Genomic DNA, 21793 nt, shown 5'->3' with positions numbered 1-21793 from the left:
GGTGGCTAAAATCTAGCCCATAAGCTCGTTCTACCTCAGTTTCACCAGCTGTCGGTTGGGAAATATAGTACTTACATATCTCATTGCTGACTGCAAAGCTCACGTTAGATGGACAGGTGCTATATGAGACTGAAGGTGATTAATTCTGAGACTGCTACTAGTACAGCCATGTTACTAAATGTGACATCACTGGTGCCACGGGCATTGTGGGAGCCCAGAGTGCAGTGCTGCAGACCAAGTTACAGCTAGCTGCAGTGCATGTGTAGTAATTGAAAGACAAACTTTAACGTTACAAGCTGCATCCTGCCACTGACCCTCACAAAACACTTGGGGAGAGTCACATACAGGGAGCAAGCAGCAGCTAATCCTTCTGGGATTTCTACTCCACCACCCAGTTAAAGGATGACCAAGGAAGTAGTACATGGGAGTTTCCTTTAAATGTTAATATCAGAACATTCTGGCTTGTAGACTAACGTCTGTGCAGTGACTCCTGCATATAAATAGGATTTTATTAATACATCACTGGAATGTAAGTTGGCCACAAGATGGTGCTGTGTCACTTGAAGAAAAAAAAGAGGGAATTGCAGCAAAGTGTTACCTCTGCTATTTGCCTAGCTTATTACATAATTCCTGTAGCACTTTCTTTTACAAACAGTCACACTTTATAAGAAGGGTTCATTCATAACTAGGCTGTAGAGCAGTGGGTCTCAATCAGCACACAGCTGTGGTCCATGTGACATCCTCAGGGCCATAACTTGGGAGAGGCAGGAGGGGCACCTATCCCAGATGCAGAAAAAGTGCAGGGTGTAAAAATGGGGTGGTGCAGTATCGGGCCATAGGTGCTGGAACTAGGGGTGCTGGAGGTGCTGCAGCACCCCCTGGCTTGAAATGGTTTCCATCATATACAGGGTTTACCATTTGGTTCATAGACTCTCAGCTCTGGTGCTGGGGGCAGTTATCAGGGAGCAGTTCCTAGGTGGGGGGCTGGCTGCATGGGGGGCAGTCCCTGGGTGAGGGACTGTATGATGGAGAGGGCAGTTCCAGGGGGGTTGGATGATGGAGTGCATTCCCTGGCTGGGGGGGGGAGGGCAGTGTGGGAGGGGTTGGGATACAATCTCTGGCTGGAGGGGCTGGGTGCATGGGGGGGATGTCTCTGGCTCGGGGAGGGCACCCTGCACTGGGCAGCATTCCCCATCTTTGCCGGCAGGCTCAGCAGCTGTGATCTCTGGGCACTCAGCCTAGCTGCACAACCAGCAGCAGTGCAATGCAGCCATGCCATCCTTACAGTAAATTCATTCATTTTAACAGTTAATGTTTTGACTTATTTACTAACTTAAAATGCCCTTGGCAGACATTTGCCAGTGTTGAATTGAAAGGTGCTGTATCAATTTGAATTGTATTTCTGTCATGTAACAAATACTAAACCTGGGGTTTTTTTGTGTGGCTGCACAGGCAGTGTATATATTGTGTGCATGCTGCCCACAACACACACAGAGCTGGGTAAATAGGTTGAGAACTACTGCTGTAGAGGGTTAATAAATCATTAATATATTGCTTTAATAATTAATTACTCAATTGTTATAGACTGTGGGGAGGGAGGGAGGAGGAGGGGAAGAGCTGTTTCCAGAGAACCTGAGTGATTTGTTTTATTTGGAAAAATTCCACCCTTAGAGTCCAACAGCTCAACAGGTGGATTATAACCATGCCTTATAACCCCCTACAGCCCCTTTTACTGATATTCTCAATATGAGTATAACTGCTATATGTCATTTATTAACCCTTTATAAATGGAATCTTAATATAAAGTGTCACCTTGAAAACTAAAGTTTCGTTCTGAAATTGTGACTGGTAAAGGCCAGATCATGCTCATCTTTTCTTGGGTTAACCATCTGAGGGCAGGTTCTCTCAAGCTACTTGTACATCTGAGCAGAACTCAGGCACCATCACAGTCCATACTGTCCCCTGAGTCCTGACTAGGGTGTTAGACACCCCCAGGAAGCTGAGGTAGAGGTGTGGCCTTAGCCCAACCCCTCTGCGTGCTGGCCAGAAGAGCTGTGGAGACTCAGCAAGCTGCTGTAGTGACAGTGCTTCCCAAGATCTCCAGGGGGTGCTGCGCATCAGCACACTGTCCCCGGAACAGACAAGTAAGGGCTCCTTCGTGCAGTGCTAAGCTAAACATTTCCCACAACCACCCATTAATTAAATCCTTCTTAGGGGTGAGCATATAGGTCCTGACATTCATGGCTTAAGTTGCTATTTCAGCCTAGCCTGACAGGATCACAGAACCTAATGAACTGCTGCAGAAGGCATAAGCCGTACTATGAAATTCTTGGCTGGGGACAGGCAGGGGCTGCAGGAAATGTCCTAGTAACTCATGCCCTGTGAGTCAGCACTGCACAGACACAGAGACTGTTGTTGCTGATGGCCCCTGAGCTCTGGCTGGAGGTGCTAATTCGTTGTTATCATTATCAAGGATATTTGTAGGCTGTTGTGTGAAACCGGACATGCACTTTGAGGAAATTCATAGATTTTAAGGCCAGAAGGGACTGTTGTGATCATCGAGTCTGACCTGCCTCATGGCACAAACCACAGAATCTCACCCAGTAATTCCCACATCAACCCCAGCACTTGGGGAGTGAATTTAGTGCTCAGGAAAAGCGCTGAACTGACAGGTCTGAAGACTTCTGATTTTATCCCACAGTGCCAATGCATTTCATAGTGGATTGGGGGAAGGGGAGACTCAGACCCTGGACCTTTTCAGTCTTTGACCTGTCTGCTGAGACTGTCCATCAGCAATCCAGTTGTGATCTGGGCATCTTGTTCCACTAAGTACTGGATTAAGGCCTCCGATCACTTCCACTCAGTCTACTAAGCAGCTATCACACAGTAATGACTGACCCTCTGAAACTAACTACATAAATCTTCATCCCATGATACTGGGCCTGTTAGACAGAAGGAGGAAGCTGAGATAGGTAAAATTCAAATAAAAAAAATCCTTTTCAGGCATCCGTCATACACTAGCCTGAATCAATGAGAGTCACTAGACTTTCCAGTTAGTTGTATGGTACCTCAGTCTGCAGTTTCAATTTCTGAGTCTGCAGCTGACAAAGAATGCTCTTGTACTCTTCCAGCTGACTCTGCAGGATAGGAATTCTCCTTTCTGCTATCAGCCTTTCCTGAGAAAAGAAGAAGAAAGAATGTCTGATAAGTGTAAACATGCCACCAGAGATTTCATTACCTGCAGTCAATCTGAAAAGACAAAATGAATGATGAGATGACATCTCAGCCTCTTGCTACATAACTTTAATCGTCTCAAGTTCCCAATAGAGGCATTGTAGAAGCACTGCTTCTAGTTTAAAATCGTTCACTTCATTTGAAAGGAAAAGGTTTACCATGCTGCTGTGTAGAGCAGACTAGTAAATGTCTGCTTATGCCATTCACACCCAAACAACAATTGTTTCCTGGGGTACTGTCTTACACTGGTGCGAAAGTGAAACCCCACCACCTTTGTCTCACCTCATTTCATCCAATCAGTTTGATTCACAAGGGTTCATCCCTCTTTCTCTTGCCACATCTTGCCTCTTTGGAGAGGGAGCAGACAAAGTAGGCTCACATCCCTATCCTCAAATCTTGGAATCTCTTTACTCTGATGGGACACAGCCCTACTTCTGCTGCTGCTGGAGTAGACTTTTAACATGGGGTTGGTATAGGTCCCAAAATATATCTGGTTAGCAGAAATCCCTGTTCAAGACTTCTGACATCTCTTTTGATACTTAAGCTCCTAAAGCTCATTCAAGGTTTTCAAAGCTGCAACTTCCATCTTCTGTTGTCATCATTAGAAATTCCACATTTACTCACAGATACCACGGCATCGCCCTCTACTTTGTTCTATCTGCTGTTACTTGGAACACTTAAATCCTACTTTCTGTATTTAATAAAATCACTTTTTACTTATTAATTAACCCAGAGTATGCATTAATAACTGGGGGGGGGCAAACAGCTGTGCATATCTCTCCATCAGTGTTATAGAGGGCAAACAATTTATGAGTTTACCCTGTATAAACTTTATACAAGGTAAAATGGATTTATTTGGGATTTATACCCGATTGGGAATTGGGCATCTGAGTGTTAAAAACAAGAACCTTTCTGTAGGTTGCTTTGAGGGACGTGGTTCAGACCCTGGGTCTGTGTTGGAGAGGATTGGTGTGTTTGGCTCAACAAGACAGGGTGCTGGAGTCCCAGGCTGGCAGGGAAAGCAGGGCAGAAATAATTTTGGCACATGAGTTGGCAGCCCGAAGGGGGTTTCTGTGATCCAACCCGTCACAGAGTATCTCAGGCACTTAGGGTAACTATCGACTATCACATTACTAGTGCTCACTACATAGCATTTATTTACTCAGTGAAACACTTACCTCACTTATTCCAACTGTAATGGTGGTCACACTAGGAGTCATTTGGATGATCTGTTGTAAAATGCTGATATAGGTCTGTATTTCCATGATATTCTGTGGTGGAGTAAAATCATTTTAATTAATAACTAGTAAAGCAAGATTTTCAGTTCAATTGATTGACCTTCTGTGATTTATTCCTTGATGATAACTTCTTTCACTTGTAAAAGTATGAGTCAAATCAGATCTGTCATAAATACACGCGACCCTGACTCTAGTGAACTTCTACTCATCTGAACTGGGCTCTACATATCTTAGCGGTTTAGTACCCCAATCACCGTACTCAGATAGTACTTTGCTAAAGCTGTTGGGTTACTGATGAGATGCAGCATATTCTTAATTCAGTATTATGTTACTCATGTTTTAAAGGAACAAATGGGAATATAATCTGATCTAGACACCAGTGGAGGAGGAGGAGAAGGGGTAAGGGTGGTTAATGGCGTAATGAAGAAGGGTGGAAGGAGGTTATTTTCATTTGTATGGCCGATGCGTAGCACTGTGACTCCTTTCAGATGACACTTAGTAAATGTGCTCAGAAAAAGTTGACCAAGTCCAGCATCTGGTTTGAATCATTGACCATTGACCCTGTTCTAGTTTTTGCCCCTATGGACCTGATCTAGCTTCCATTGCTATCAGTGGAAACAATGCCAAAGAACTGTGGGAAAGGATTAACGTTACCAAATCTATTCCCAGTTTATATACGGCTCCTGAAGCTATTTAACAATGGGTCTTTTCCTGGGAATGCCAGACTACAATCCTCCGAGTCCCAGATTAAATGATAAAAGATTCAAGCAGATCCTGTTAATCATAAAAAGAACAGGAGTACTTGTGGCATCTTAGAGACTGACAAATTTATTTCAGCATAAGCTTTGGAGAGCTACAGCCCACTTCTTCGGATGCACAGAATGGAACACACAGACAGAAGATATTTATACATACAGAGAACATGAAAAGGTGGAATAGCCATACCAACTGTAAGAGGTCAACCAACTGAGATGAACTATCATCAGTAGGAGAAAAAACACCTTTGAAATGATAATCAAGATGACCCATAGAAGGTGTGAGGAGAACTTAACATGGGGAAATAGATTTAATTAGTGTAATGACCCAACCATTCCCAGTCTCATTCTTTAAACCTAAGTTAATTGCATCTAATTTGCATATTAATTCTGTTCCTTTTGCGGCTACAGACTAACACGGCTGCTACTCTGAAACCTGTTAATCATGTTAAAGATTCTTGACTGCTGATCTTGAGTGAGTGACCTTTGATAAAATACACCAAGCCTACTTGTTGGTCTAGAGAATATCGAACTGAATGTATTTTATTCACTAACATATCCAGTCTTACCTGGGGTCAGTGTGGTTGTTTGAACCTTTTCAAAAGGCCTTTTCACAATAAAACAAAACAACAAACCTTTACTCTGTAGGTGTCTCAAGTGGCCGCTAAAGGAGATCAAAAGTTAGTGTGACACTTTTCAACCTTCCAGACTCCTCTCTGGGTACGTCCAGACTACCTGCCGTATCGGCGGGTTAAAATCGATTGCTCGGGGATCGATATATTGCATCTAATCTAGACGCGATATATTGATCCCCGAGCGCGCTTATATCGATTCCGGAACTCCATCAACCCCAACGGAGTTCCGGAATCGACACGGAGAGCCGCGAACATCGATCCCGCGCCGTCTGGACAGGTGAGTAATCCGATCTTAGATATTTGACTTCAGCTACGTTATTCACGTAGCTGAAGTTGCGTATCTAAGATCGATTTCCCCCCCCTAGTGTGGACCAGCCCTCTGAGAGGTGGGGAATTCAGTGCAATTACCTTCTTGTACCTGTCCTTTGTGGCATTAATGTCATCCTGCAGGAACTGTGATTCAATCTGAAGTTCCAGATTACATAACAAAGCTTCATCCGCTTCCTGCAGTGCAGATAAACATAACACTTTCAGTACTGGCTTCAGGATCACTAAGAATAGAGGAGTCACTTATCCAAAAAAGTGAATCATTTAAAATTTGTAGCCTCCTATGTTGAGAATTAAAGACTAATGGGAGAAACAAGGGTATGATGAAACTAACAAACAATATGTACTTTTATCCATTTGGCTCTCCTGTGGTATACACTATTTTTCTAAAAAAAACTGATAAAGACAAGCAGTTAATACATTTCAGTACTGTGGTGCTGTCACAGCTCATTGACCACATGCTTTATGGTGGCTGGGAGCCAAGGAATAGACACTTTATGAAATACCGATCAGTGAAGCTTGCAGTGGTGTCTGATTCTAAGCAGGAGGAATTAACAATATAAGGCATTGATTTCTCCAATATTTATGACAGCATTTGATATGTTGACACTTTTTAAAAATATCACACTAAAGAACATACCATATTTCTGTGTCACCCTGAAATTTTTCATTTTGTGATGTCTCACATATTGTAAGCGTGCGGACTCACCCCTGTGGCGCCTCCTGCTGGTCTTTCAGGGAATTAGCTCAATTTCCAGCCTGCAGCACCCTTTGCAGGCTGGTGTCCCGCTGCCGCTTGGCCCCAGTGTCCCTCCCAGGACTCAGGTGCCCCGTTATCTGGGATGCTGCCCCCGGCAGTAAACCCTCAGTCTCGGGGTCTCCCCTCCCCGGGAAACCCCGACCACCTATCCCCACCTCGCCTCAGTCATAGGCTACTGCCAGTCACAACTAGACCCCATTCCCTGGGGCAGACTGCAGTGTAAAAGCCACTCATCATAGTATCTCTGTGGGCTTAGGACCAGGCCCTGAAGCCTGGGGAGTTGCCAGTCTACAGCTCCCCTGCTCTTCTGGCCTTTCCCCAGCCCTGCTTCACTCCAGTACCCTTTAGGATTCCAGCAGCTAGGTCCATCTCCCTCCTCAGTTAGAGGGAGATTCTTCCAGCCCCTGGCTCACAGCCCTTTTATAAGGGCCAGCTGTGCTCCGCTTGGGGAGTGTCCCCTGCTGCAGATGCTCTGCCAATCAGCCCAGCTTTTCCCCTGCCACAGCCCTCTCCCAGGGCTGTTTTAAGCCCTTCAGGGGTAACCACTCCGCTACACACATCATAAAATTGGATTTTTCTGTGACATTTCTGGGACTAATAATTATTAACATGGTGGCCCACAAAAACTAGAAAAGCAAGTCTTGTGGCAAAAAATTGCAATTAATTATAAATTCAGGAGGCAGAAGATTCTTAGAGTCCAGTTGGTCTAGAGAAATGAACACAGAATGCAAAATAATTACCATGATTTACACCTGCGTAACAGAGAGCAGCATCTGGCCCCAGTATCCAACTCCTGTTTCAATTCAAAGAGGTCACTTGGCTCACTACTTGGTTATACGACTTTAAACAAGCTCCTGAATATCAAATACTTCCCAGTAACTTTCAATCTCACAATACAAAATAACAAATTCTATGGGGATAAGTTTCAGCCTGCTATCTAATACATCAGCATCTAATCAAGCATATCATTCCCCAATAGAGTTTAGTTTCTGGTAGGTCTCCTGAACACGACCAATTGAATCCTTGTGGCAACTCCCTAACACTCAATGGTTCCTATGACATTTTATAATGTACTTAAGTGGGGGTGTTTCCATGAAGCTATAAATGCAATATGAACCGGATCCAAAGCCCACTGACATCAAGGGAAAGAAATTCACCAATTTCAATGGACTTTGTATGTGATACCTGAGCTGGCTGAATTGCACCAATACAACTGAATTGAGATTTACAGAAGACAAAACTATTCCTTGCAGTGATAAAAAAGGTATTAAAATATATCAACAGACACAGGCGAGGCATCTATCATATATATCAGGAGTCGGTAACCTCTGGCACGCAGCTCACCAGGGTAAGTACCCTGGTGGGCCGGACCAGGACAATGGGGGCTGCAGGAAGCAGTGCGGGCGAGGGATGTGCTGGCCGCGGCTTTCCGACGCCCTCATTGGCCTGGAGCGGCAAACCGCGGCCAGTGGGAACAGCAATTGGCTGAACCTGCCAATGCAGCAGGTAAACAAACTGGCCCGGCCCACCAGGGGAGCCACGTGCCAGAGGTTAATCTGGACCTTGAGTAAAATCCAAGCCTCCGTTGAAGTTAATGGCAAAAAAGCCCCAAAACTTCACTCTTTGTATTTTGGAGGATTGTTTACATGTAACTCTTGGTCAGGAAATCAATGCATTTTGGCAACTTCCGTGACCAAATGTTTGTGGGTAAGACTTTAAATAACACAAGCTCTCTGAAAACCCTGGAGACATTTTTTCCATCATGTAAACTCAGCCCTTTGCAGTCTCTCTCTGTTAATGGTTTTGTTATGATATCACAAAATCCCATAGATTTTCAGTAGCTCTTATTCTAGAGAACAAAGTACATCCTGAGACCTTGGCGGGGGGGAGTCCTTTTCTCAATTGTTTTTGCAATTTGTTTACTTTCTGCGTTTGACAGCACATTAAGTATAGTTTCACAATTTCCCGATACAAGCAGCTATTTAGGTCATTCCACCTGCTGTATTAGTGCATCTCTGACACAGCAAGAGCAAAAGGAAATTGTAAAATATTGGAATATCTGATTGTAAAATCAAAAATTTGACAGTGAGTCTCCAGGGTAGCTGTACATCCAAACGTGCATTTAATTCATATTTTCCCATTAACTACATTTCAAGGTGATGGTGTCTCTTTAGTTCTATCACATCAGATTTTGAATGGTAAGTTGTGCTCAACAGCAATAATCAACAGTTTTGCAGCAACTTTGGGGTAGCCATGGATGCTAAAATCACTAATATTTCATGGGCCTGATTCTGATCTCATCTAGATAGTGTAACACCACTGGCTTCAGTGAAGATCCTCTTTTGCTAGGCCTCAACTAACCAATGCATTTAAGCACATGCTTCATTTTAAGCACATGAGAAGTCCTACCCCATTCAACAAAGCACTTAAACGAGTTATTAACTTTAAGCACCCACTTAATTCCTGATGAAATCAATGTGATTTACACATACGCTGAAAGTTAGTATGCTCTTCAGTGATTTGCTGAATCTGAGCCTTATACCAGAGACTAGAATCAGGTCCAATGTGTCTGAGTTTATGAGATAGTTACATTCTAAATACATAACGCTTTTTTTTCTTGACTCATTTCTTTCTTCATAATTCCAGCCGCACTGCTCATGGCAGCTCCTCAAGGTAAGAGTATGCTAGGGAGAAGGTCTGATTCAGTACTTTTCAGGATTTGGGATAGAAAAGTGAGCATGTGCACTGTGAACCTACCTATATCATACTTGCCAGCACATGCGGGATTCCAAGCTCTGTGGTAAATCAAGCATATCTCCACTGAAATCAGTAGTGTTACACTGGTGTCCAGGAGATCAGAACCAGGCCCATTCAATCTAATTGATTTTGTCATCTATGATAATCCCAAAGTTGATACAAAGGCTGATGATTAGTTCTCAGGAAAGTGTGTTCTCCTTCAGTGGTTCTCAAACTTGGGCCACCATTTGTTCAGGGTAAGCACCCTGGCGGGCTGGGCTGGTTTGTTTACCTGCCGCATCTGCAAGTTCAGCCAATCGCGGCTCTCATTTGCTGCGGTTCGCTGCCCCAGGCCAATGGGGGCGGCAGGAAGCGGTGCGGGCCGAGGGACGTGCTGACCACTCTTCCTGCAGCCCCCATTGGCCTGGAGTGGCCAGTGGGAGCCACCATCGGCTGAACCTGTGGACACGGCAGGTAAACAAACTGGCCTGGCCTGCCACGGGCTTTCCCTGAACAGGTGGCGGCCCAAGTTTGAGAACCACTGTTTTACTTCACACAAAACCTAACCTGACACAATTAAAAAATCATCAAGGGAAACTAAGATCTGATCTACACTTAAACATTAGAGCCATATAGCTTTGGTGCTAAGGGGGTGTGAAAAATTCACACCTCAGACTGTGACAGCTACACCCACTGAACCCCCAGTGTAGATGCAGCAAGGTCAATAGAAGAATGCTTCCTTTGACTTAACTACCATCGCTCGGGGAGGTGAAGTGCCTACAGCAATGAAAAAACCCCTTTCCATTCCTGTGAGAAGTGTCTATGCTATGGCAGTACAGCAACATAGTTACAGCATTGGAACTAAACCTCTGTGGCATCTGTAGCATAGACATGGTCTGAATAAATAACTGACTATACACAGGAACATGTGATGCTGGCTATGCATAAAGTACTGTCAAATGCACAAAGGAAACAGAAAATAAGGGAACAAATATTTTCTCCTAATCGATTGCAGTCAGAGTAACACTAGATGTTGCTTGTAACAATAGATCTTAATGGGAGGAGGAAACAGATTTTTAAACATATGGCATCCCTTTAAAACTCACCACTTTCAATTATCAGAGGTAAATATCTGGCCCAATGATCAGATCATGTGCAGTGAATTAAACTCTCGCCTCTCTGGGCAGGGCATGTGACTATGGTGAAAGAGGGATTTCCATTTTTACATGCACAGCAAATTAACCACCAGGGCTGATATGCTATTGAGAAATGTGTTGATGCTTGCGATTTTCATTATGCCATTGACTCATCCAGCCAGGTTTGCTGATGCACCAATAAAACGACCATGAACTTTTTTTACTCTAGTGCTAGTTAACTGCACTGTGAGCAAATGCCACTAATTAAAACAGACCATGACCAGAATATTCTAAGCCAGTCATCAGGCATTTGGGGAGCATTTATGCAGCCTTAATGATTTCCTATTGAGAGAAAGATCAGCACAACAACGATAGCGTTAGGAGTCTTGTGGGGGAAGCAGACATCCCCAATTAGCAAGAATTTTTGTATGTAATGAGCAACGTCTAGTCTTCAGCTTTTCAAATGTTTGCCCAAGAGAGAAAATGTGTTTGCTGTTTTTCTTTTTAAATAAGCTAGATTTAGCTATGCATTCACTGAACCCTCACGCTGTATCAAAATAACACAGCATCCAGTTATTTTCTTCTCAACTTGGTATCATTCTTTCATTATTCTTTATGTGAATTTTTTTAAAAAAATCTTTAGATACTGACTCCAGCAGTGATCAGGGCCACCCAGAGGATTCAGGGGGCCTGGGGCAAAGCAATTTTGGGGGCTCCTTCCATAAAAAAAAGTTGCAATACCATAGAATACTATATTCTCATGGGGGCCTCTGTGGGCCCACTTGCCCCTCCTCCCCCCCCCCCACAGGTGGCCCTCGCAGTGATCAAGGGCTCAGATCTTCAACGGTATTTAGAACCTAACTCCCATTGACAAATAGAGATAGGACAAGTCCAGTGCTTTGCAGAACTGTTGTTTAATGGCTCTGTACGTTGATGTGTTCTTCTCTATTTGTAAAGATTCCTGCGTGTATAAAAAGCAACCAGGCTTCATCCTGAGTATTATGCACAGAAAATGAACTGCAAAGCAGAATGGACTTATCTTTCTGAGTAAAAGCCATTGCATTCCTACATTTATAAATTGACCTGAATGTACCCAAATACTAGTTTAAGCATAAAGTGATGGATATGGGGATGTGAATTCTGTGTCACTGATAAATATGGACAATGCAATCATGTCAAATGCCAGAACTTTGCTCTCAGCATAATATGTATCTCATATCTGCTGTCTGCCCTGCTGTAGAGAATACTGCTATTAAGAACCTGCTAAGATGTGTAACATCCTCCATGTCATTTGATATCATGTGAAATGTATCAGTGGCACAGAATTTTACCACACACACATAAATGTATGGAGTAAACTGTTTGCAAAATGGCCTTCATGACAGGGCTTGGATCCCTGTTTGTTGTTAATGGAGAGAGGTATAAAATTTACAAACAACAAATCATTCACTAAACTGAGCCCCTTTTCCTTTTCAGCAGTAGTCTGCAAACACACAGTAAGGCTCTTCGTTATTCAGATGGATCAGTGACTGTTGTGCATGGACAAAGTTCTTCCTAAAGATTGCTCACAAACTGGTTGCCTCAGTGAACGTTCTAGCGCTCATTTGATAGTATGCGCTCTGCGGTTTGTCATCTTTGTCAGCTGATTGTTTTTGTTCCCTGATTGCGTTACCTAATCTTTATAATCCCTTCTGTCTGTGTGAAAGATGCCATCTTCACTGACACACTAGGAACCTCCAGAGCTAAGTGCATAGCTTGAGCTAAAGCTCTCAACCTATAGCTCCAGCAGACTCAGCCACAGAGAGAGACCTCTAACACATATTCACACTTTGATAATGAGAAGGGGTTTAGTAGAAGTTGTATCCATTAGCGTGGTACATTAGCGTGCTACATTTTGCTTTCTCTTTTTATGTTCCTCCACATCGATAAGGCACAAGAGAGAAATGTCAGAGATGGCCACCAGACCCCTGCCATGTCTGCTCACAACTTCACAGGCATCATATTTCCCAGCAACAAATTTGTTTTTCAGGTTTTCATATGTTTTAAGTGAAAAACAAATATCTCCATTTTTTGGCAGAAAAGCCAAATCTTCAAACTGTGAAACTGCCTTAAACAAAATTTTTGAGTGACCCTTTGTGAAAATGTGTCCTCACTTTCACCCATCTCTGATCACTATGAGCCATATCCTGTTCAGGCCAGGTGATCACGATGGTCCCTTCTGAATCTGTGGCACTGGAGCCTAGCCTGTATCAGACCAGTGGTTGGTAATCTCCATGAAGGGGCTAGGGAGCAGGAACCTTTCTCCTCAGCAGGCAGAATGGCTGCAGAGCTGCTCGGAGAAGGCTATTTCTGCCCAATGGCTGAACTAGCACCCCATGACCCTTTGTGAAAGGAGAGGACTGAGGATCCATGCAGCACACAGTTCATGCTCTACCTTGCCCCCCCATCCCACCCTGCATTGTCACAGGTAGGCCAGTGGAGTTGGGCTCTGAACCACATGTTGGGGTTCATGCTGTGCCACTTTTGAAAATGCACTCCCTGTGCAGTGGAACCATGCTGGTTCTGATGCCGGAGAGACCTCCCTGACTCCAGAGATGACTGGATTTGCCTTTCCATTTGGTGAGCTTATAAAATACCCATAAAACTTGTTCTAAGTGAGCTCCAATATACTGGCAAATTCTAAGCACATGATCTCTTGGAAATATGCAGGAGAAGGGATGTTCTGGACATTAAAAAGTAGATGAAAAAAAGTACAAGTCATTCAAATGATCCCTGTGTGCACAAAGCCACGTCTGCATTTTGCAGAGGGAAGGAAAAACACTGTTTAATATGCCAGAAATGGGATAGAAAAGTGAAAGATGAAGGATTAGCAATGAAAATAGAGCTGGGGAAGGAGACAATCTATTTTTCTTAATTCAAAGAAGAATGCAAACAGCAAAGAAAGATAAATTTGATTTTTTTTCTTAATTTCATATTCCTGGCATTGAAAAACCTTTTCTAAAGACGTTAATGGACTTTTCAAACTCTTCGCCATGCAAGCCATTATTTGTTCTACTGGCTTAATTCTGTAAAGTGCACATCTAAGGTAAAACTTCGCTTGAAAAGAAACCATTCAGTTTTCTTCCTTTGCTATGGAAACTAGATTTGCACAGTGAGGGGCCAATTCTGAGATGGAGTTGAGTTCCTCCTGCAGCGGGCTGAGTGCCTTCAGTTTTCACTGAGGTCCATGAGAATCGAAGCTGCTGAGCATATCACAGGATCAGGACCTTGTGGCTCTATTTAAATGCACATTTTTCTCCACTCATCTTCTAGAGGGAGAGACAGACATGTTGACTGCATGGTATTCACTTAAAAGAGATACAAAACTTATGATTTGCAAATGGATGGAATTTTGCTGACTACTTGTGCATTGACTCCAAACACAGACAGAAGACAAACTCTTTTGGGCACAGAAAGGAATAATGAAAGTATTAAAGCCAACTCTAAACACACTGGGCCAGATTCTGCCATCCTTAAATGTGTTGGGCCAGAGCCTCAGATGGCACAAACTAGCATAGCTATATTGACTTCCAACGACACTGCACTGACTGCTAAGAGATGCTCTAGCTAGCCTATCACAACCAGACATCATGTGCTTGATGCAGGAATCACTGGGTGAAATCCTGTGCCTGTATTATGCAGAAGGGCAGCCCAGATGATCATAAAGGTCTCTTTAAGGACTTCAAATCTATAAATCTATGAATTAGTCAGTGCTTAATTTGTGCCAAAGCTTTCCAGGGCTGAGCCCCGGCACTTCTAGGCTTGGCAGTTCATAGCCCTGGCATGTCTGGGCTTGCTATATTAGTTATTAACATTAAAAAATTGCTTGAGCCACAGTAACTAATTGCTTGAGACCTGGCACCTGTTTCATTACAAATGAATCACTGGAATCAGTGTAGCCAGCGGAGACTCTGGCTTGTTGAACTTACTTGGTAAGTAATCCTATTGAAATCAGTGGGACACCTCATAGAGTAAGGTATTAGTCAGTGTGTATATGGATGACAGAATCCAGCTATTTACATGGGACTCAGAAAATAGGAAGTAGTTTTCTTCAGTGCACAGTAAACAGTAACTACTTGCTTTGATGAGATAAATTGGAGAACTGCTGAGCTACAGGCTACTCAGTCTTTTGCCACTTCTGATACCTTAATTATTTTTCTGTGTTTACATCCTCTGCCAGCAAAGCTATTTCTTATTCATAGGTGCTGAGTCTACAGAGCACACATTCACTAAAATCAGAGAAATAAAGGTCCATAAGGTAAAAGAGATTGTGAGGAAGGTAGCTGATTGTTACTGATTGCTCTGTAGCATAGTTCTTTATGAATAGATTCCTATTTAGAAAGCACATACATTGCTCAGAGGATTCTTTGCTATCTTAGTGCCCGGGATACCTTAAAATGGACTCAGGGAAAGTCAAGCAACTGACACTGGGATCTTCCTTCTACTTTGAACAATAAAAAATAGCCGGAACAAATGAATAAAGAATTCACTAATACATCAGTCTTTATGTATAAATTCTCACCCACTTCCTCAATGGTGTCAATGTTGATTTAACCTTGGTTTGTTGCCAGTAGTAAGGCAAAACTCCTATTGATCTCAAGTAGAAAAGGATTCCAGAGAGAGAGAGAGGCTGCTGTGCTGAGCCAGGGAGGGAGGTGGGGGCTGATGTCAGGACTGGTTGCTTCTGGCAGTTGTCTGAATTTACGGGGACAGCATGTGGACACACATACTCTCCCCTAACACGCACTCTGTTTCTGTCTCTCCTACCACCCCCCACTCCCTGTTACACACTCTTTCCCTTCCCGCACCCACTTCAGTAGAAAAGAGGTGGCAATCTACTAGGATGTCCATGATGAGATTGAGAAACCTGCATCATGTGATGCTGTACTTGCCCCATGAGGCATTGCAAACCCTTCTCAAGGCACCCTGTGGCCAGGTGCACAGTGGGATAGCTACCCACAGTGCACTGCTCTCTGTGTCCATGCAAGAGCTGCTAGTGCAGATGCACTCTACTGACACAAGGAGCATAGCGTAGTCATGCAACTGCAGTTTAATTAAAGCGCTTTAATTACAACGGAATAACTTTTGGTGACAAACCTCTGTAGTGTAGACATAGCCTTAGATTACAGCATTGAAAGAAAAATTGATGGAGGAAAAAGATCTGCTAATTGGCTGTCTTTTGACAAATGGCTACTCAGGCTCAGCTTAAACATTATCTTGAATAGTTTATAGAATAAATACATTCAGGCTGGATAGCAGAACCTCTCCTTCTCTCCAATAGAGTCTAAGTAGTGTTGAAGCTAGTACTATGAGTATAGTACAGTTGCATCATTACATCATAAGCCACCGAGTTAGTATGAATGGCCTAAATGGCACTGCATATGATGTCCCTTGTGAGCACGTTCTCATCTAATCATGCCTACTGTTTCCAGGGGCAAGTTTGGGAATGGGGAAAACACAGTCACTTATTTCTTCTCTATGAGATAAAGGAGAAGAAACTGGGTGAGAGCAAGAAACTTCAGATTTTTGTATCTATCTGTTGCCCCTGTTTGGCCCCCCATTACTGGAATATCTGAGTGCTCTATAATCTTTAATGTATTTATCCTTACAACACCCTTGTGAGGTACAGAGGTGCCATTATATCTTGTTAGCTGTTTCCAGTAAGAAATGTTTATATATCGGACGGTAGTTGAAGACAGAAGAATCCAGGAAACAAAGCTGCCAGGAAATGTTACATTTTAACCTCTTTAGAAACAGCACTAGTAATTCAGGGCGCAGTTGTGCCTCAGAGGCACAGTCCAACACAGTGGCGGCTACAGGCACCAGCACGCCAAGTATGTGCTTGGGGCGGACCTCCCGAAGCCGCGGGACCAGCAGACCCTCCGTAGGCATGCCGCCAAAGGCAGCCTGCCTGCCGGGCTTGGGGCGGCAAAATGCCTAGAGCCGCCCCTGGTCCAACAGCTGGACTTGGTGCAGAATCACACCATCCCAGAGGGAGCACTGGGAAGCACTCTCACTACTAGAGTTCCCGCAGGTGCTGAGCTGCATGCACTCTACTATATCCCCTGTTTAGGATGCATTTTACTGCCTACTGTTCAGTCAGATGGATCCACTGGCAGCTCTAGGAGACAGGCAGCGATAGGCCATCTTCTCCCTGTCCCTAGGGGAGTAAGTTGGGAGTCCCTGTGCTTGCTTAAATGCAGGAACTGGAATATTGCATGTCTCAAGTCAGGATCAGACAAGTGGCAACAAAGCTGCTTGTGGCCTCCCCATCACTGAGAACCTGCAAAAGAGTCAGGCTGACTCCGGCCCTTTGCTGTTAAATACCAGGTGTAAAATCCTGGCTCCACCTCAATTAATGGGAAAACTCCCGTTGACTTCAGTGGAGCCAGGATTTCATCACGATACTAGGGTTAGGCACCCAACTCACACTAATTTTGAATGGTACTGTGCTTTATAAATCCCAGCTCAAGTCATTATGCTGTTCACCACTAACATATTTTGCGGCACTGTAAAAACTGCTCTACAAATGAAAGACATTTGTTATCTCTGTGATAAGAATTAGGGAGCTTGGCACTAGCTCTTTTTAATATTCATCTGCTATTTTCTGTGTTTTCCCTTAATAGTCTTATGTTCATTTTATCACCATTTGGCTAAACGGTATGACTTACAGAATAGCTTCAGCATTCTGCCTACATTTGGGTTCCACATCTTGGGCTCATGATTGTCTAGCACAGTTTGAGGACGGAGTATTATTCTTTGTCATGGAAAAAGGACAACACTGGTACAGGGCCAAGATGGAGAACGGTGTTATGGCTTTCCGTAGGTATTGACCCACCCTCACTCCAAAACCAAAATCAAGCTTCCATCAGTGGGTTGTTCACCTCCTTAAAGGTAAGTCTCTGCTTAAGGGTTCTGATTGCAACAGCATTCAAGGTATGCCAGAGATCAGGCCTTTCAAAATCCTCTTAATCTGCAGAAATCAAGGAATGAAACGTCTATTTTTTTTTGTTAACGGGAACGTGGTGTTATTTAATGGACTTGACCTTTTCCTGCAGGATAGGATACAGTTTTAATCCTCAAAGCCAGATAATCTCCTTGAAGCTCCCAGACTGTCGTAACAGGACTGACAAAGAACTGACAAACCCCTGAGTGGAGAGACTCATGCAGTTTTCTCTGACCAGGAGCTCAATAATTACAATGCACCAGATTAAAGGGATTTCTTTGATCATTGAGCTGAATGTTTAAAAAACATGACAGTACACATAAAGATGGGATCTCTGTTAAGTGAGATCCCTTCCATAGTAAGAAGAACTGCTAATCTATATAACAACATTCCAGGAGTCTCATTCTGTCCGTGTGTCACTCTGAACCCAAGAAGGTTTGTTGAGTCAGTGTGAAGTGATGGAAATAGCTAAAGCACGGCTGAGAGCAATTTTTGTTTAGAATATCACCAGGTTCAATCATCACTGGGATCTGTGGTCTGTTATCATCCAATTTTTAAGTTCTCAGCCATTTTTGGCTTTTTTTTTTTTTAACACATCTGACTTTACAGATTACACCAATGTGACAGCATTGGCTTTCAGCTATTAGTGGTCAATAAATGCAAAAAGAACAAAACAATGATTAGGGAAAACAGCCCTTTTTCTAGATCAATTTGCTTGCCTCTGGCCCGGAGCTCTTTTCTTAATGAGCTCATTGGTATGATGCTTTCAACCATGCAGACAGTAGCAGTTTACAGCAACCAGAACAATCATTTTTATTTCTCTTTGCCTTATAGCCAAAATGATATATATTCATATTTAGATGTAACTTTCTTTGCTCTGCTTTTCCACATCATTATCATCATATCAGTACACCTCTCCCATAGGTGGCCAGAGACACACAACAACAAGAGATATACAGTGGGAATGCTCTGCAGGGCAATTCTTAGTGAAGGATCCTTACAAGATGTGTAGCTTGCCATAAAGGCCTGTCAAGGGCTTAAAAAATCCCAGGCAAATGAGGGACTACATGGGAAAACACAGAAGACAAATCACCCATCTGTAGAGGAAATGAATTTAAAATCTGTTCTCTTGGGCTTTCATTTCTCTTATTTATTGATTTGTACTATATTTGGTTTGATATTAAGGAACTCTGCCAACAATGAATGTTTCCAACGGTAAATCAGTGCAGCCATCGTCTGTCCTACCAACCTGGTCCAGAATTCCGTTCTCAGGCAAAACTCTCATTTACTTCAGTAAACTCAGAATCGTGCCTAACAGCCCGAATCCAGCTAAAAACTTACTAATGCACATAACTGTAACTTAAAGAGGCCTGTGTTACTGGATCAGTTACAAAGTTTATATTCCATGGGTCTAGGGACGTGCAGGATAACAAAGGAAAGAGTAAGTCCAGTTAATGATCAGATAGGTCTCTCTCTAAGGGCCTAATCCAAAACCTATTCCCAGAGACTGCAGTATGTTTAGGATCAGGCTCTAAGGCCAGATTTTCAAAGGTATTTAAATACCTAAAGATGCAGATAGTCACCTAATGGCTTTATCATAAGGGTCTAAGCAGGTTAGGTGCCTAATTCACATTGAAATCAACCTTTGAAAATCTGTGCCGAAGGGCTCCCCTTCAGGGTTTACAGGATGAAGAGAAATCACCCAGGACTGGAGAATGAGGAAAGGTCCCAAATTCTCGCACTATCCTAGATTCCAATTTCTTAATGTTATTGACAGTAAAGTTACCTGCACAAACTAATAGCTTATGGCCAGAAATAGGAGAGAGGATAGGAACTGTCCTTTCATGATTTGTGGGGGCACCAATACGTGTGACTATGGGAGAAAAAGTAATATTATATAATATTACCAAAATAAATTCCATCAGAACTAAAATAACTGCTTAAAAATTAGTTGAACCAAACTGAATGGACATCAAAGTAATTATGTCTAGTAAATGAAATGAAAGGAAGCAGCTGATGCAAACAGCACACTCCTACTGTAACAGGCTCACCTTATTAAGGCGTTCAAGGGTCTCTTTTAGCTTCTGCTGATATTCACGTTCATTTCTGTACCTGCAGATAGGACAAAGAAGATGAAGTCGAGTGGCTTATCTCTTCACATACTGTGTCTCCATCTACAATATCGTGCACTATAGAAGCCTCACATTAAGTTGACTATGAATCTTGACCAGGCCCACAAGGTTTATTCATAACTTAAGCGTAGATCTTTGGCTTCAGATGGTGAGTGTAATTCTTGTTTTGATTAGGTCCCTCTACTCTTTTCATCAAGCAACAAGCACAATGAAGTGGATGGACATTTGCCATGACTTCTCTAAAGAAAGTCTGAGGATAGATCTTTTCCAATAAAATGTCAGTGATTTACATTTTACAAAACTATATCAGACAACAGTGCTCACCATTTAAAAGTCACTATTTACCAACAGTTACCAGACTCGATAGCTGAGATATCACAATATTTCATTCTGCTGTTAGAGGAGATAACCATGACAGTGTATCTGGGATAATCTGCTGTGGTACAGTAAAAACTGATAAATGTTGACATTTTAGTTGTGCCCACAGTAAATAATGTTGCAATTTGTGGTGCACAGTTGATTTCAATGGGAGTTTCATCTGAGTAAGAAGTGTAGAATGAGGATACATTTGATTTTCTTGAGGTTTGAGTCTTTTTTAATATTACCCACCATTTTATATCGTTCATAAACTCCAGTGCAGATTTTAATGAGCACATTATTTAACATTGCCTGCTGAAACTAGAAAATGCATGAACTTTTATATGCCATTATAATATACTCCTATATATATGTACAGAAACACACACATATGTATATGTGAAATTTCCTATATTAGAGAAAAATTGGAAATAAATAAATAAGAAAATGATGTAGTTTATGCTTTGTTTCTCTCTGAATTAAGATAAATATGGCATAAAAGGTTATATTTTAAGAATGTCAGCTTTGTATTGTAATGTACAAAGAATCCTCTCCTAAAGAGGTTTTTCTCATGGAAAGAAACAACCACCACCACCACCCCTAAAGGGTGATTGAGTGATTGTAGTTCTTTCTTTGGAGATGGCACAAAAGAACCCTGTTGCAGAGTCTTCTCCTCTTTTCCTTTAAGAAAAGCAAGACTGTAAATAAGCTGCTTAACCAGAGAAGTAATTAAACGAGATGCTGCAATTAAAAAAACAATTAGAAACATATTACAATCCTGAGCAACCAGGTTTTATCATCAAACACCGAACAAATTGCTCATCAAAGTCAGGTTGTTGCTGGTGGCTGAAGAGTGAGATAGGCACAGCCTGGCTGCTTATTCCTCGCTCTCTGAAGTAATTTCTACTACAGAAGTGCAGAAAAGAAAATTGCCATCTTTTCATCATCTACTTTAAACATTTTAAAATACGGTTAGTTAGCCCGGGGAATGGAAATCTTCTGTTTATCTATAGAGTAGGTGTAACATAGGCTATGGTAGTGAATACTGCCTGAGGCTCGACCTAGGAGGAAAGCATTAAAGAGTTAGAAGAAAGTTCTCTCGTCCTAATAATTTAATCCTTCAACTCTCTCCCAAAATCATCAGTTCCTTCTAGGTGAGTTCATGGTTTCCAAGGTACTTGTCCAGTCACAAGAAAACTTCTTTCATTCAACTCTAGAGTTATTCACTCCTGTGGAAGCTGTCCCACTTCGTATAAAATTCTTAAATATTCATTGGAGCAGAAACTGGAACGTGGGTCTCCCAGGAGAGTGCACTAACCACTAGGCCACAGTGTCATTCTCTCCCTCTTTCTGACCCAATAACTATTGAAAGATAGAAAGAGACCCACTCCCGGCAAACCCTACAGCTCTGTGGTTAGGGCATTCAGCTGGGAGGAGGAAGACTCTGCTCCCAATGAGACAGCATGGGTACTTGCACCCTGATCTCCCACATCTTGCA

At 42.7% G+C, this 21793-nt stretch overlaps 1 protein-coding gene across 1 annotated transcript in view; it reads right to left on the bottom strand.

Annotated features, from left to right (window-relative positions):
- Positions 1-21793, bottom strand: part of BFSP1 (beaded filament structural protein 1) — a 45087-nt gene that overhangs the window by 8649 nt on the left and 14645 nt on the right. Inside the window, exons 2-5 of the mRNA XM_050952127.1 lie at positions 19858-19918; positions 6271-6366; positions 4413-4505; positions 3069-3176 (exon numbers count right to left, since the gene is read on the bottom strand). Coding sequence (XP_050808084.1) covers positions 3069-3176; positions 4413-4505; positions 6271-6366; positions 19858-19918 — 358 coding nt within the window. The remainder of the gene's footprint in view (positions 1-3068; positions 3177-4412; positions 4506-6270; positions 6367-19857; positions 19919-21793) is intronic.

The sequence above is a fragment of the Gopherus flavomarginatus genome, chromosome 4 (genome assembly GCF_025201925.1).
Source record: "Gopherus flavomarginatus isolate rGopFla2 chromosome 4, rGopFla2.mat.asm, whole genome shotgun sequence".
Lineage (NCBI taxonomy): Eukaryota > Metazoa > Chordata > Testudines > Testudinidae > Gopherus > Gopherus flavomarginatus.
This window is presented reverse-complemented; position numbering and strand designations above follow the sequence as displayed.